General features: G+C 32.4%; 1 protein-coding gene across 1 annotated transcript; it reads right to left on the bottom strand.

Annotated features, from left to right (window-relative positions):
• Positions 1-1,252: 1,252 nt before the first annotated feature.
• Positions 1,253-2,255, bottom strand: LOC112800858 (uncharacterized). Its single transcript, XM_025843275.3, has one exon. It carries the CDS (start codon positions 2,202-2,204, stop codon positions 1,647-1,649), a length of 558 nt encoding a protein of 185 aa, XP_025699060.1. The 5' UTR covers positions 2,205-2,255; the 3' UTR covers positions 1,253-1,646.
• Between the last annotated feature and the right edge of the window lie 11,448 nt (positions 2,256-13,703).

Below are 13,703 nucleotides of genomic sequence, written 5' to 3'. Positions count from 1 at the left end.
ATATACATATGATAGTAATGTTACAGTACTTTGAATAAAAGTATTAATCGAAAATACACGGTGAAAATACTATATGCAATGGTCATTTAAATTAGTTTTTATTTTATTTACGTAATTTAGAGATTAAGACAAAATTTTTTTTAGAAAGACATTTTAAACATTATCATTTATTTTTATTATATAAAAGTTGATACCAATTTTTTATACAAATATATTTAAATTATGTGTTTTTCTTTTAATAATGTCACATCAATAGCTTTGATGATTTGACAAAATTTAAAAATCAATCAATCATCTTTTAGTAAAAAATTTTAAAAAATTAAAAAAAAACTCTTATTTATAATTTATTAAAACATAAAGTACTAATTAAATACAATAAATATATATTAAAAGTGTCATAATAATAATTATTATAAAAATTTTAGTTACAAATATTAAAATTCTACAATTTATACATGTTAATCATATATTTATCTTACTCTTTCAAGTAAGTTTAAATTTAACACATTTTTTTACTAAATACATTTAAATATACTGTAATTATAAAATTAATTCATAATTTTATATTATATTTTTGTTATTTTTTATTCTTATTTATTTTTTTAAATCAAAGTTTAAATTTGACACATCTCCTTATTAAGTATATTTAAATATATCATAATTATAAAATTAATATATTATATTTTTTGTGTTTTTCATTCTTATTATTTTTTTAATTTTTTTTAATTATTTGCAAGACAGAGAACACTATATAAAAAGATAAAATATGACAACTAAAGCAAATAGAAGTAATAAATAAAGATGTAATTTTATACAATTCTAAAATAAAAGATCTATGTCTTTTTTAAAAATAAATAAATTTAAATTTTTAAACTAATAAACTATATTTTAATTTATATTAATGAAAGCAACAAATAAAGATATAATTTTGTACAATTCTAATATAAAAGATTTATATCTTTTTTAAAAACAAATAAATTCAATTTTTTAAACTAATAAACTATATTTTAATTTATATTACTTTTAGTTGAATAATTATATAAAATTATATAAATTATCAAATAAATATTCTACAAAATAGTTCTAATATAAATAATTCAAATGTAACATTAATTTATATATTATATAATCAATTTTTAAATAATATAATACTTATTAAAGTACATTATATAGTATAATTAATTTACTTCTCCTCTCCGCACATCATGCTGGTCTCCTTCTGGTTAGAATAATTAATAAATAACTCTAGATAGATGGAAACATAGAGATTGCCTAGTCAATGGCATTAATTTAACCCAATACAAAAAGAGGAAAATAAATATTGAACATAGAAATCATCGAACGCTATACTGATTTCAGTATGATACAGCTTCAAGTCTTCAACACTCAAACTCTCTGTTTTCTAGATTAACATGCAGAGGCAGTTAAAGCTTGAGAGAAGCAAATTCTGAGTGAAGATCAGCTGGAAGAAAACTATAAATGGCCACTTAATTTGTCTATTACATAAATACATATACTATCAATAACTAATTATTTAGAATGTGAGTAACTACTTTATTTATTCCCAAGTACGAGGTCCACCATAAGATGAGAAGAACTGAGCAACATGATTTTAGGTGAATATCAAAAATTCAAAATCACATAGATCAATCTTGGTGATTAAGATCGGTTGATAAAACACTGAAAATGACCATGTCTCTGCTTTTTCCCTTAAAGAACAAGTATTTCCTTAGGACTCCCTCCCTATGAAAACCAGCCTTTTCCAGCACCCTCTGAGACCCCACATTTTCTGCATCAACTAGAGCTTCAAGCCTCTCTAAGTGTGGAAACTCTCTGAATGCAACCTTCTTCACTTGTTTTACAACATAAGTCATAATCCCTTTGGACCAGTATTTGGAACCTAGAACATATCCAAGTTCCACTGATTTCCCCCTTGATTTATCAGTAACAGAAGACGAGGTCATGGAGATAAAACCAATAGCACTGTCATTAAGGCATATTGCTCTGCTCCATAGAAACTCGCATGCTTTATTTTGAATGAAGTCAATGCCCTGGTCTTTGCTGCTGTAAGGTTCCCAAGTGCAAAACTTGGGTACTTTTTCATCAGTGGTCCACACCATGAGATCATCAACATCAGAGAGCTGAAGGGGTCGAAGAGAGATTTGTGCCAAATCAACACTCTCTTCTCTGTCTCTCTCCATCATAACTAGCTACTCTTTTTGTTTGGACTATGGACTTTGGAAGCAGTGTTGGCCTATTTAAGTATTTATTAAGTGATGTTAATGGAACGAAATCCTATCCATAAATGAAGTTACAAGGAAGAAGGGTATACTTGGAGTAGCCACCAAGCAATGAAGAAAGTGAAAGCAATGTTTGACTTGTGATCGATGAAATTACTTTTAATATTTAAAATCTATATATATATATATATATATATATATACTTAAATACAATCTCGTTTTAAAAAAATGTCATTCATATCTAATAATTTTAATACAATAATTTATGACTCTAGTCTGGTTGCATGAGATATCATAAAATATAGCATAAGTCACTGAAACACAAAACAAAAATGGCCAAAAAGAAAAATCTCAGCACACCTTAGGAAAAGAATGAAACTAGTGTGTTACATTACAGGGCAATCCTTTAGCTATATACATAACGCTCAATACTATTCTTTTGAAAGCTAAAAACATAGAGACATGAAAGAAGTTTTTATGATCACATGATAATCTCTCATTTCTTATGATGAAGCTCTCATTTGAGTAGCTAAGTTTAGAATGAATATGCTAGTTTTATTAGTCCTCATTACTTGAAGGCCTACCACACAGACACACTTTTCTGCGCCTCTGCTATTTTTCTTCCCAGTGTGAATGAAGTCCCTCAGCAAGCCATTTTCAGCAGAAGATATTGTATGTTCTGAACCTCGAACTGCAAAGCTCCATCTTGCAGTACTTGGAGTCTAGATCATCTAAGTTGTGATCAAGTGGAATGTCTTTGTTCTCCATGTGCTGAGGTCACGATTGCCCTTGCGCTTATATGTATCATCCATCACCACTCTTCTGTATCCATTTCCTTGGTATGAAGCAACTTCCATCTTTGCATATTCAGTCGCATGTATTGGACCTTAAAATTTCATTGGCATCTTCTTGGAGACAAGTCTCAACTACTATATCTACATCCTGGACAAAAAGTTAATGATAGAACTGGATTAGTGGAAAGCATAATTTTATATACAAACTCTTTTGACATGACAAAAAGGAAGTAACTTATAGAAGTAAGTAATAGCTAGTCAAAAGGTCAATTTGTTCTTCTTTATTGCCTACAGCATAAGCTTTATTGGTCCAGAGATGCAAAATCATCTTTTTAAAGAGCTTATAGATGGCATATATGCAGATAACTGTCTCTGGAGTCCTCCAACTTTATTCTCTAGCAAAGCAGTTTCGTCACCAAGTCTCTTGCAAACTCCAGCCATCCCATTGAGCTTACTTTTCAGTTTTCAACAGTGCTTCACAAATGGATGAAATCTGAAGATCACAATTAATACTGCTAACATTGCTGAGGCATTCAGAAAGTTTTTCCTTTTCGGTGACTTTCTCAGAGACAAACCTCTCATAGACCAAATTCAGGTTGCTTAGAGCTAGTATCTCGTGAAATTGCATCTTTTAGGTCCAAAACACTCTTAAGCAATGACCTTTTCTCTTCAAGCAACTTACTATTTTCTTCCCGAAGAACTTGATTTGCTCTATGTGAATCTACCAACTCCACATGCAGAACTGCCAATTTTGTCTTCAATGTATTCTCTTTTTATTCTCCATTAGCTACTTCAGAACTTAGTTGCTTGTTCATCTCCTCAAGTTTAACCTTGTCTTTCTACAGCATAGTATTCTGTTCTCTCATGTTCTCAAGCTCTTGATTCAGTGTCTTTTTGTCTGACTCCAATTTTTCTCCCTCAGACTGATGTTGACAAAGTAAAGATTGAGGACAGAATTCTCAACAAGCAACTGCTGCTTCTCCTCTTGGCTTCTCAGTTCTCACAATAGAACTTTTCAAGCCCTCAATGCTGCCCAAAATATGCAATATTAGTATTTCCCTTGCTTGTTACCTTTATCATGCTCAAAATCTAGATCAATATGAAGAGCCCGACAAACTTGATGAATACACATTTTGAACTTTCTAATTTCATGTAACAAGAACTCTACCTCCATCAGTTGCATGAGATTTTCACTCTCCAACTCTGAGATAACTTTATCAGAAAATTTAGATGCCTCAACATGCTTTTCACATTCAATTAATAAGGTCAAGTTGTTCTGCTCCAAATCTTCTATAGAACTTGGCAAGATGAACATCTCGATCTGAGCATTAACAGCTTTGTCAAGTTCTTTTTCAAATTCTATCTTCCCTGATTGCTGTTCTTCTTGTAGTACATGAACAAGATTCTCCAATTTTGCCAGGCAAGCATCACTTGATTGTTTCTAAATAGTGTGTGTTTCGTTTTGCACCAAAATTGAAGCACGGAGTTCTTCTATTTGACTGTCAACATTTTCTTTGTCCTTCTCCACATCAGAATACTTCTCTTCCAAATTTGTGAACCTCTTTTCCAGGTTACCTAGTCCTGCTTCAACACTCTCCAACTGAGATACTAGAACCCTTCTTTCAGTTAGAAGATTGTTCTTTTCATTAGTTAGCAACTTGCACAATCCTTCCAAGTGACTTGATTTAGCCTTTGTACCTTCAAGTTCAATCTATACGTCTAAAAGAGACTTCTCCAACAAGGTATTCATCTCCAGTTTCTTCTTCATACTTTCCTGGATAATTTGCAACTGTAAAAGCAAAGTTAATTTCTTAGCAACTAGAATGGACTTTGTAAACTTATTTTAGCGGGAGCATTAATTAGGATCTTAAAAGTTGTGATTTTCATACCCGATTGGTTGTCATAACAAGTCCTGATTACGGTAGAGTTAAACTTTAAAACTGATTTTGCAGAATTTTGGTCACAGTAGAGTTGAGCTTTAACACTGGTTTCTCTCTATTTCCTTTCTTTCATACGTTCATCAAGATGGCAGTTTTTTCAATATTTTTCAGTGAGTGGAAACTGTAAAGACGTCGTGTATATTGAGGCAGAGAGATGACCGCTTTTTATGTGTTATTATCTTTAAATCTAATGCGTCCATCAAACATTAGAATTAACGGATGAGATTAAATCATTAATAGTTTATAGATAATTACAATTAGGCTACAACAGAAGTTTAAACTACAATAAACTTCCAACATTCTCCCACTTGGCCTAAGTGTAATCATATTCTCACACATTACATAATTGCTTTAATATGGTAAAATATTTTGTGAGTTATGGCAGTCATGCATTTAATATTAAACACATTTCTTTCCATATACTACAACCACTAGCATCTTACTACATAAGCTACATAAATAACATAATTTTATATCGGTCCCATAAAGTTTCTAGATCATTAATTTTATAACTTATAAAATAATATTACTTTAATTAGAAACAACAAACTATCAATGTTCAGAAAACACATAAATAAACATAGTGAGCTTAGAGTGTTAGCATCATTCAGAAGAACCAAGACCCATTCTATGTACATGTTCCTTAAATGTCTTTGGTTGCAATCCTTTAGTCAATGGATCAGCAATTATAAGTTCTGTTCTAACATGTTCTATGGACACTCTTTGTTTTCGAACTTCCTCCTTAACGCCAAAGTACTTTATTTCCATATTCTTGGCACCTTTAGAATATCTATCATTTTTTGAGAAAAATACTGCTGCAGAATTATCACAATAAATTTTCAATGGCCTAGCAATTAAGTCAACAATGCCAAGTCCTGAAATGAAATTTCACAGCCATAAAGCTTGATTTGTAGCTTCAAAACATGCTACAAATTCTGCCTCCATAGTAGATGTTGCTACAACACTTTGTTTGGAACTTTTCTATGATATGGCAGCTTCTCCAAATAAGAATAAGTAGCCAAATGTAGACTTTCTTGTGTCAGCACATCCACCAAAATCTGAATCTGAGTAACCAATTACTTCTAATTGGCTAGACCTTTTGTACATGAGCATATAATTCTTTGTACCTTGAAGATATCTTAAAACCTTCTTTGCAGCTTTCCAATGATCCATTCCAGGATTACTTTGATACCTTTCAAGCATTCCTACTGCAAAGCTAATGTCTGGTCTTGTGCAAGTTTGCACATACATAAGACTTCCCACTACAGAACTATATAGAATTCCTTCCATTCGCTTCCGTTCTATGTCATTTTTTGGGCATTGCATAAGACTAAATTTATCCCCTTTTTGAATTGGTGCAATTCCTACGGAACACTTTTCCATGTTGAACCTCTCTAGAACTTTATTTATATAGGCCTTTTGAGATAATCCTAACAATCCTTGTGATTTATCACGAAAAATTTCAATTCCTATCACATAGGATGCCTCTCCCATATCTTTCATTTCAAAGTTTCTAGAAAGATATTCTTTAGTCTCACGCAACATTCCCAAGTTATTTGTTGCAAGCAAAATATCATCAACATATAAGACCAGAAAGATAAACTTACTCCCACTGACCTTTCGGTATATGCATACATCAACAACATTTTCTTCAAAACCGAAAGAAAGAATGGTATTATTAAACTTAATATACCATTGTCGTGAGGCTTGTTTTAGTCCATATATTGATTTCTTAAGTTTACACACCATACGACCTTTTTCTTCAGTTGGAAAACCTTCAGGTTGATCCATATAAACTTCTTCATCAAGATTACCATTTAGAAAGGTAGTTTTTACATCTATTTGATGTAACTCTAAGTCATAATGAGTCACAAGTGCCATAATGATACGCAATGAATCTTTCTTAGAAACAGGTGAAAATGTTTCTTTATAATCAACACCATTCTTTTGAGTAAATCCCTTAGCAACAAGTCTAGTTTTATATCGTTCAACATTGCCTTTGGAATCTCGCTTAACTTTGAAGACCCATTTACAACCAATACATTTAGCACCTTCTGGCAATGCAACAATATCCCAAACTTTGTTATCTTCCATGGATTTTAACTCTTCTTTAATGGCATCAATCCATTTTTCTGAATCATCACTATTTATGGCTTGTGTAAATGAAACTGGATCTTTAGATATTCCAATATCTTCTTCTTGTAAATAAGTCTCATAATAGCTTGGAATAGCTGATTTTCTTTCTCTTTGAGATCTCCTCAATGGTATTTCTTGAGACTCATTTCTTTCTGATATTTGTGAGTTAGTTTCTTCATTGGGAGCATTATCATTCAAATCTTGTTCATCACTATTAATGTGTTCAACAATAGTTAGAACAACTCTTTGAGTAGGTGTGGATAAAGGAACACTAACATGTATAGAAACATTAACTTTAATTTCCTTTATTTCTACATTTTGATGATTTTCACTCCCACTAACTTCACCATTTTCAAAGAATTTTGCATTACCAGTTTCTACAATTCTTGGACTATGGTTTGGACAATAAAAAATATACCCTTTAGACTTCTCTGGATAGCCAATAAAATAACCACTCACTGTTCGAGAATCTAATTTATTTTCGTGTGGATTAAATATTCTTGCTTCTGCTGGGCATCCCAAACATGTAAATGCCGTAAACTGGGTTTCCTATTAGTCCATAACTCAAAAGGAGTCTTTGGAATAGCTTTACTAGGAATTCTATTTAGCAAATACATGGCAGTCTTTAATGCATACATCCACAAGAATTTGGGTAAAGAAGAATTGCTCATCATACATCTAACCATATCCATTAACGTTCAATTACGCCTTTCTGCCACACCATTTTGTTGTGGTGTGTATGGCATTGTATATTGTGCACATATGCCATATCTTTCTAGAAGTTTTGCAAATGGACCAGGACATTGTCCTGTTTCATTATGTTTTCCATAATATTCACCACCTATATCTGACCTAACAACTTTCACCTTTTTGTCTAATTGCCTTTCAACTTCTTTAATATAAATCTCAATAGCATCAACTGCCTAAGATTTTTCTTTAAGCAAATAGACATATCCATAACGTGAAAAGTCATCAATAAAAGTGATGAAATATTTTTCTCCACCAATAGATGGAGTATCAAAAGGTTCGCATACATCAGTGTGTATAATTTCAAGAAGCTGACTACTTCTTGTGGCACCTTTCTTATTTTGTTTGGTTTATTTTTCCTTAATACAATCCACACATAAACCAAGATCAGTAAAATTTAGATTTTGTAAAATCTCATTCTTTACTAATCTTTCTATTCTTTCTTTGGATATGTGACCCAAGCGTTTATGCCACAAGAATGCAGAACTTTCTTTAGGCGTGTTTGGCCTAACTACATCATTCTGGTACTCAATAAGCAAGGATTCAGAAAATTGATCAAGAAGTTTTAATCTATACAAGCCATCAATTAAAACACCATAACCAACAATATTAGAATTTTTAAATAAATTAAAACAACCATGTCCACCATTAAAAGAAAAACCACAATTGTCCAACTTTGAAACAGAAATTAAATTCCTAGACATGGAAGGTACATAAAGAGTCTTAGGTAAATCTAAATGAAAGCTTGTATCCAACACCAAACGATAAGTTCCTATTCCTTCAATTGGCGCTTTCACACGGTTTCTCATGTAGAGGAACATCTTACTTTGGCTTGTGGTTTGGATCGTAAGGAATCCCTGCATTACATTAGATACATGAGTTGTAGCACCAGAATCAAGCCACCAAGAATTATGAGGAATATCAATTAAATTTGATTCATAAGTACATACATATGTTTCAAATATACCTTTCTTTTCGAACCATGCCTTACGTTTAGGATAATTCTTTTGAAAATGTCCTTCCTTCTTACAGAAATGACATTGTTTTGTATTGGCATGTCCTTTCTTCTTAAAATTCTTGGGCTTTGTCTTTAATTTCTTTTCTGATTTGTCAGCTCCTTGAACCAAGTTGACAGAATGACCACCACAATTCTTAAGTCTATTTTCTTCCTGTATGAGCTTTCCAATCAATTCATTAACGTCCCATTTTTCCTTCATGACATTATAATTAATTTGAAAAGCTCCATACTCAGAAGGTAATGAGTTCAGAATGAATTGCATCATAAAGGAGTCATCAACTGTCATACCCAGTGACTTTAATTTTGCAGCAATATTAGTCATCTCAATAGTATGCTCTTGCATGCTCCTAGACCCATCAAACTTCATGGCCGTGAGTTGTGACATTAATGTACTAGCGAGTGACTTATCAGCAAAACGGAAGCGGTCTTCCACAAACGCAAGATATTCTTTAGCACTTTTTGTTTGTGGAAGGGTAGTCTTAATATTGCTTGCAGTAGTCATTCGCATAAACATAAGGCTTAATCTGTTAGAACGTTCCCATGTCTTAAGTGCATACTTTTCATCTTCATCATTGTCATCAGTGACAATGGGTTTCTCTTCTAAAAGTGACAAGTCAAGATCCAAAAGACCTAAATAGAACTTCACTTGTTCACTCCATTCAGAGAAGTTTAAACCATTAAACATGGTAACAGATGAAGCTTGCGAATGAATTGAAATACCTGTCATTTAATCATACAATGCTCATATTAAGTTTAATTTTATCATCTACTCAGATTACAGAACATAACAAGCATATTACAGTTCACCTTTGGATAAAATTTTATAATATACTAACATTAACATACAAATGAATGCCATATTTATCATACTTGAAGATTAAAATTTTTTGCCAAATACATATACCATCTTTAGACAATACATATATCTGACCCAAGAATAATATTTTTTTTTCTCGTTCAAGTCTATTAATAATAGAAGAGATTTCCTTTGGGTAAATCTAATTCTAAAATTAATTAACACATTATTAAATATACTGGCATTTTACGTTATAACTTGGTCACTTTGGTGTACACAAGCAATAAATAATCTAAATAAATTTAATACTATAAATAAAATATTTATAGACTTTTCATAAAATTAGAGTACATTACGTACTCAAAATAATTTCATAATTGTCATCAATACTAAACATAAACTCAAGATTAAATTCATACATGAGTATAATTTATGATCAAATTAAAATATTCAGAAGAAAACATATAAAACATATACAACCACAAATATGCAGTTTTGATGGCATAAAATTTGAAACCCACTTAATTAAAATTCAATTATGAATAATTAATCAGAAACATGAAACACCATGGATATCATAATTAGATCAGAGAAAATCACAAACTTTCAAAATACATGCTCTGATACCACATGTAAACTTATTTTGGCGGAAGCATTAATTAGGATCTTAAAAGTTGTGATTTTCATACCCGGATTGGTTGCCATAACAAGTCCTGATTACGGTAGAGTTAAACTTTAAGACTGATTTTGCAGAGTTTTGGTCACAGTAGAGTTGAACTTCAACACTGGTTTCTCTCTCTATCCTTTCTTTCAGACGTTCATCAAGATGGCAGTTTTTTTCAATATTTTTCAGTGAGTGGAAACTGTAAAGACGTCGTGTATATTAAGGCAGAGAGAGGACCGCTTTTTATGTGTTATTATCTTTAAATCTAATGCGTCCATCAAACATTAGAATTAACGGATGAGATTAAATCATTAATAGTTTATAGATAATTACAATTAGGCCACAACAGAAGTTTAAATTACAATAAACTTCTAACAGACTTCTCTTCCTGTAGAACTTCGCTGGACTCTTGAAATTTCTTTGCTGTTGCTATTGATCCATCTAACTCATTATACAATCTATACATGGGAAATTTCATAAAAGCATTTTCTGTCAAAAGTTCATCCATATCTGATGCCTTGACATCTTTAGTAATTTTTAGATATCTTTTTTTAGTAATTTTTTTAGATATAAATCAAAGTTCTTATGTTTTTTATGAAGTTTTCGTATCTAATCATATGTTTGGGGTTTTTTAGAATTATTGTGTATTTAGGATTATTTTTAAAAGAAATAAGGAAAAGAGAAACAACAAAAAAGTCTCCAGTTGATCCCAAAAAAATCGGGCATCCAACACACAAATCCATCAAGCTCAGTGCCCAACATCAAAGTCCGGCGCCTTTGACCACAAAACAAGGGCTGGTGCCCAACTTGGCAGGCTGGCACCCAACACCATCTAAGTCCAAAACATTGGATGCCCAACTTCCAATCCAGAGTCCGGCTCCAAGTAATTTTTCACTTTCAGTGGCCGAAAAGTGCATTCAAGTTAGGTGCCAATCACCCAAGCCCAGTGCTAAGTCCAATGTCCACTCCTAAAAACTAACTAAATCATACTAAAAACTATATAAAATAATGCCAAAAAGCGTATAAATTATCCGCTCATCACATGACTATGAAAAACCCTGGAGGAAGTAACGTTCTCTTTCAAGATTCAAAAACTAAACAAAAAAACTAAGAATGTGTGAATGTGTCTTGAGTCGTTTCTGTTCCCTAGCTCTAGTCTGTGTTTCTGGGCCAAAAACTGGGTCCAAACTCAGCCCAAAATCGCCCCCAGCGATTTCTACAGTCGCAGAATATTACGCACATCACACGTACGCGGCAAGTGCGCGTCCGTGTCGTTGGCCTTCTGCGCGTGTCACGCGTTGGCGGGTCCGCGTCGCTATGGAGTGCGCCATGTTACACGCACGCATGAGGTGTGCGTGTGCGTCAGTCCCCGCTGGTCAGCTCCTTGGTTTCTTGTGTTCCTTCCATTTTTGCAAGCTTCCTTTCCTTCCTCCAAGCCATTCTGCCCTATAAAGCCTGAAAACACTTAACGCACTGATCACGGCATCGAATGGTAAAGAGGGGAATTAAAGATTGATGAATTAAAAGCTTAGGAAGCGAGTTTTCAATCATAAAGCGGAACTAGGAAGGTAAATGTAAAACACGCAAATTACATGCATAAGTGTATGGATAATTGATAGAAATCACTCAATTTAGCACAAGAATAATCATAAAATAGTGGTTTATCAATAAACAAGTCAAGTTAGGATAGAACTTGAGAGGGGAAGGATTGTATCAATCCTGTGGTTTATCAATAAACAAGTCAAGTTAGGATAGAACTTGAGAGGGAAAGGATTGTACCAATCCTGTGAAATTGGTGTATATAATACTTTAACTATAGTAGAAATTCCACCACTGTTGTGGTAGAGACTGGATGTAGGTTGCATTGCATAAGGCAACTAAACCATGATACATGCTGGTGTTATTCTTTTATTCTTTCTTTATGTTTTGTTTTCTGATATTTATGAGACAAAATGAAATTGTCTCATAAAGTTTTCGCTGCACAGTTCAAATAGATTCTAAGTGAAAGCTTATAATTAAAGACTTATTTCATTAATGTAAAAGAAGGTCATAGATTCATCCCCCCCTTTCTCTAAGCCTTTTACAACCTTTAACAAGAATACAACAAGAAGAAAGCACAGGATAGTGATAGAGATTGAAAGTGGTAACCTTATTCTTTTGGTGATTAGTCATGTATCTTACTCTTTCATTTTTTTTGTTGTATAATATTTTCTTTATGTTTTTTTTTATGAGTTTTAGTTGTTTAAAATTCTGTCTTTTTTTTTTCAATAAATTACTTATGTAAAAAGAAAGTATCTAAATGAGAGGAATTGATTAAAAAAGAGATCAAAATGAAAATGGTGATTCTTAGAAGTATGGTTATATTTTATGAACCCAAAGTATTTAAATGGATCTCGAGAAAAAGGAGATAGAATCTCCAAAACCAAAGTTTTGAAAACATTATAAGAATCCAACGTTCAAATCTTTAAAGCAATTCAAAAAAAATAAAAAGGTATGGGAAGATCGAAAAATCCAAAAGTGATAAGACTCTGAGCACCATTGACTATCGCCCAGTTATGTGCCTATAATTCTTGTGTTTCATGGGTAGTTAGATCTGAGGGGTATCTCATCACTTGATAACTTGGGCCAACTGGTTTGAGATTGTTGACTAAAAGTACATATTCAAGAGTTTTCTTGAGACAAAGCATTTAGAGTCTAAAGAGGCTCTGGCATCTATGTTTGGATGGATAAAATCCTAGTTATGTGCTTATGGTGTTAGTTGTGTCAAGAATAGACATGGGTAACTAGATCCGATGAGTGCTTTATCACCCGATAACTTAGGCCAACTGACCTGAATTATCGATTAAAAACCCACTTAGAGCTGTCTCAAGACAACATTTAGAGTCAAAGACTTCAAACATCTTTCTCCGATTAAGTTATTAAGTAACTGCTTCCAAGGTCATACAATTCTAAGAGGATTTTCATAATACAATCCAAAATTGATTTTTTGAATATTCTTGATTCTGAAGTATGCAAGATTCATAAAAATAACAGGAGTTTGCATGTAATCATAGAAGTCATCATAAACTCCACTTTTAGTAGTTTTCTTAGATTTAAATCAAAGTTCTTATATTTTTTTATGAAGTTTTGTATCTAATCATAATTTTGGAGTTATTTTAGAAATATTATATAATCAGGATTATTTTTAAAAGAAATAAGGAGAAGAGAAGCAACCAAAGAAGTCCCCAATTGAACAAAAAAAGAAAAAAACTGGCACCAGAATGCCCAGAATTTGATAAAAACGGGTGTCCAACGGCCAAATCCATCAAGTTCAGTGCCCAAAATCCAAAGCCAGATGCCCAACATCAAAGCCTGGCACCCAACATCAA

This window comes from Arachis hypogaea, chromosome 1 (genome assembly GCF_003086295.3).
Source record: "Arachis hypogaea cultivar Tifrunner chromosome 1, arahy.Tifrunner.gnm2.J5K5, whole genome shotgun sequence".
In the NCBI taxonomy this organism is placed as follows: domain Eukaryota; kingdom Viridiplantae; phylum Streptophyta; class Magnoliopsida; order Fabales; family Fabaceae; genus Arachis; species Arachis hypogaea.
This window is presented reverse-complemented; position numbering and strand designations above follow the sequence as displayed.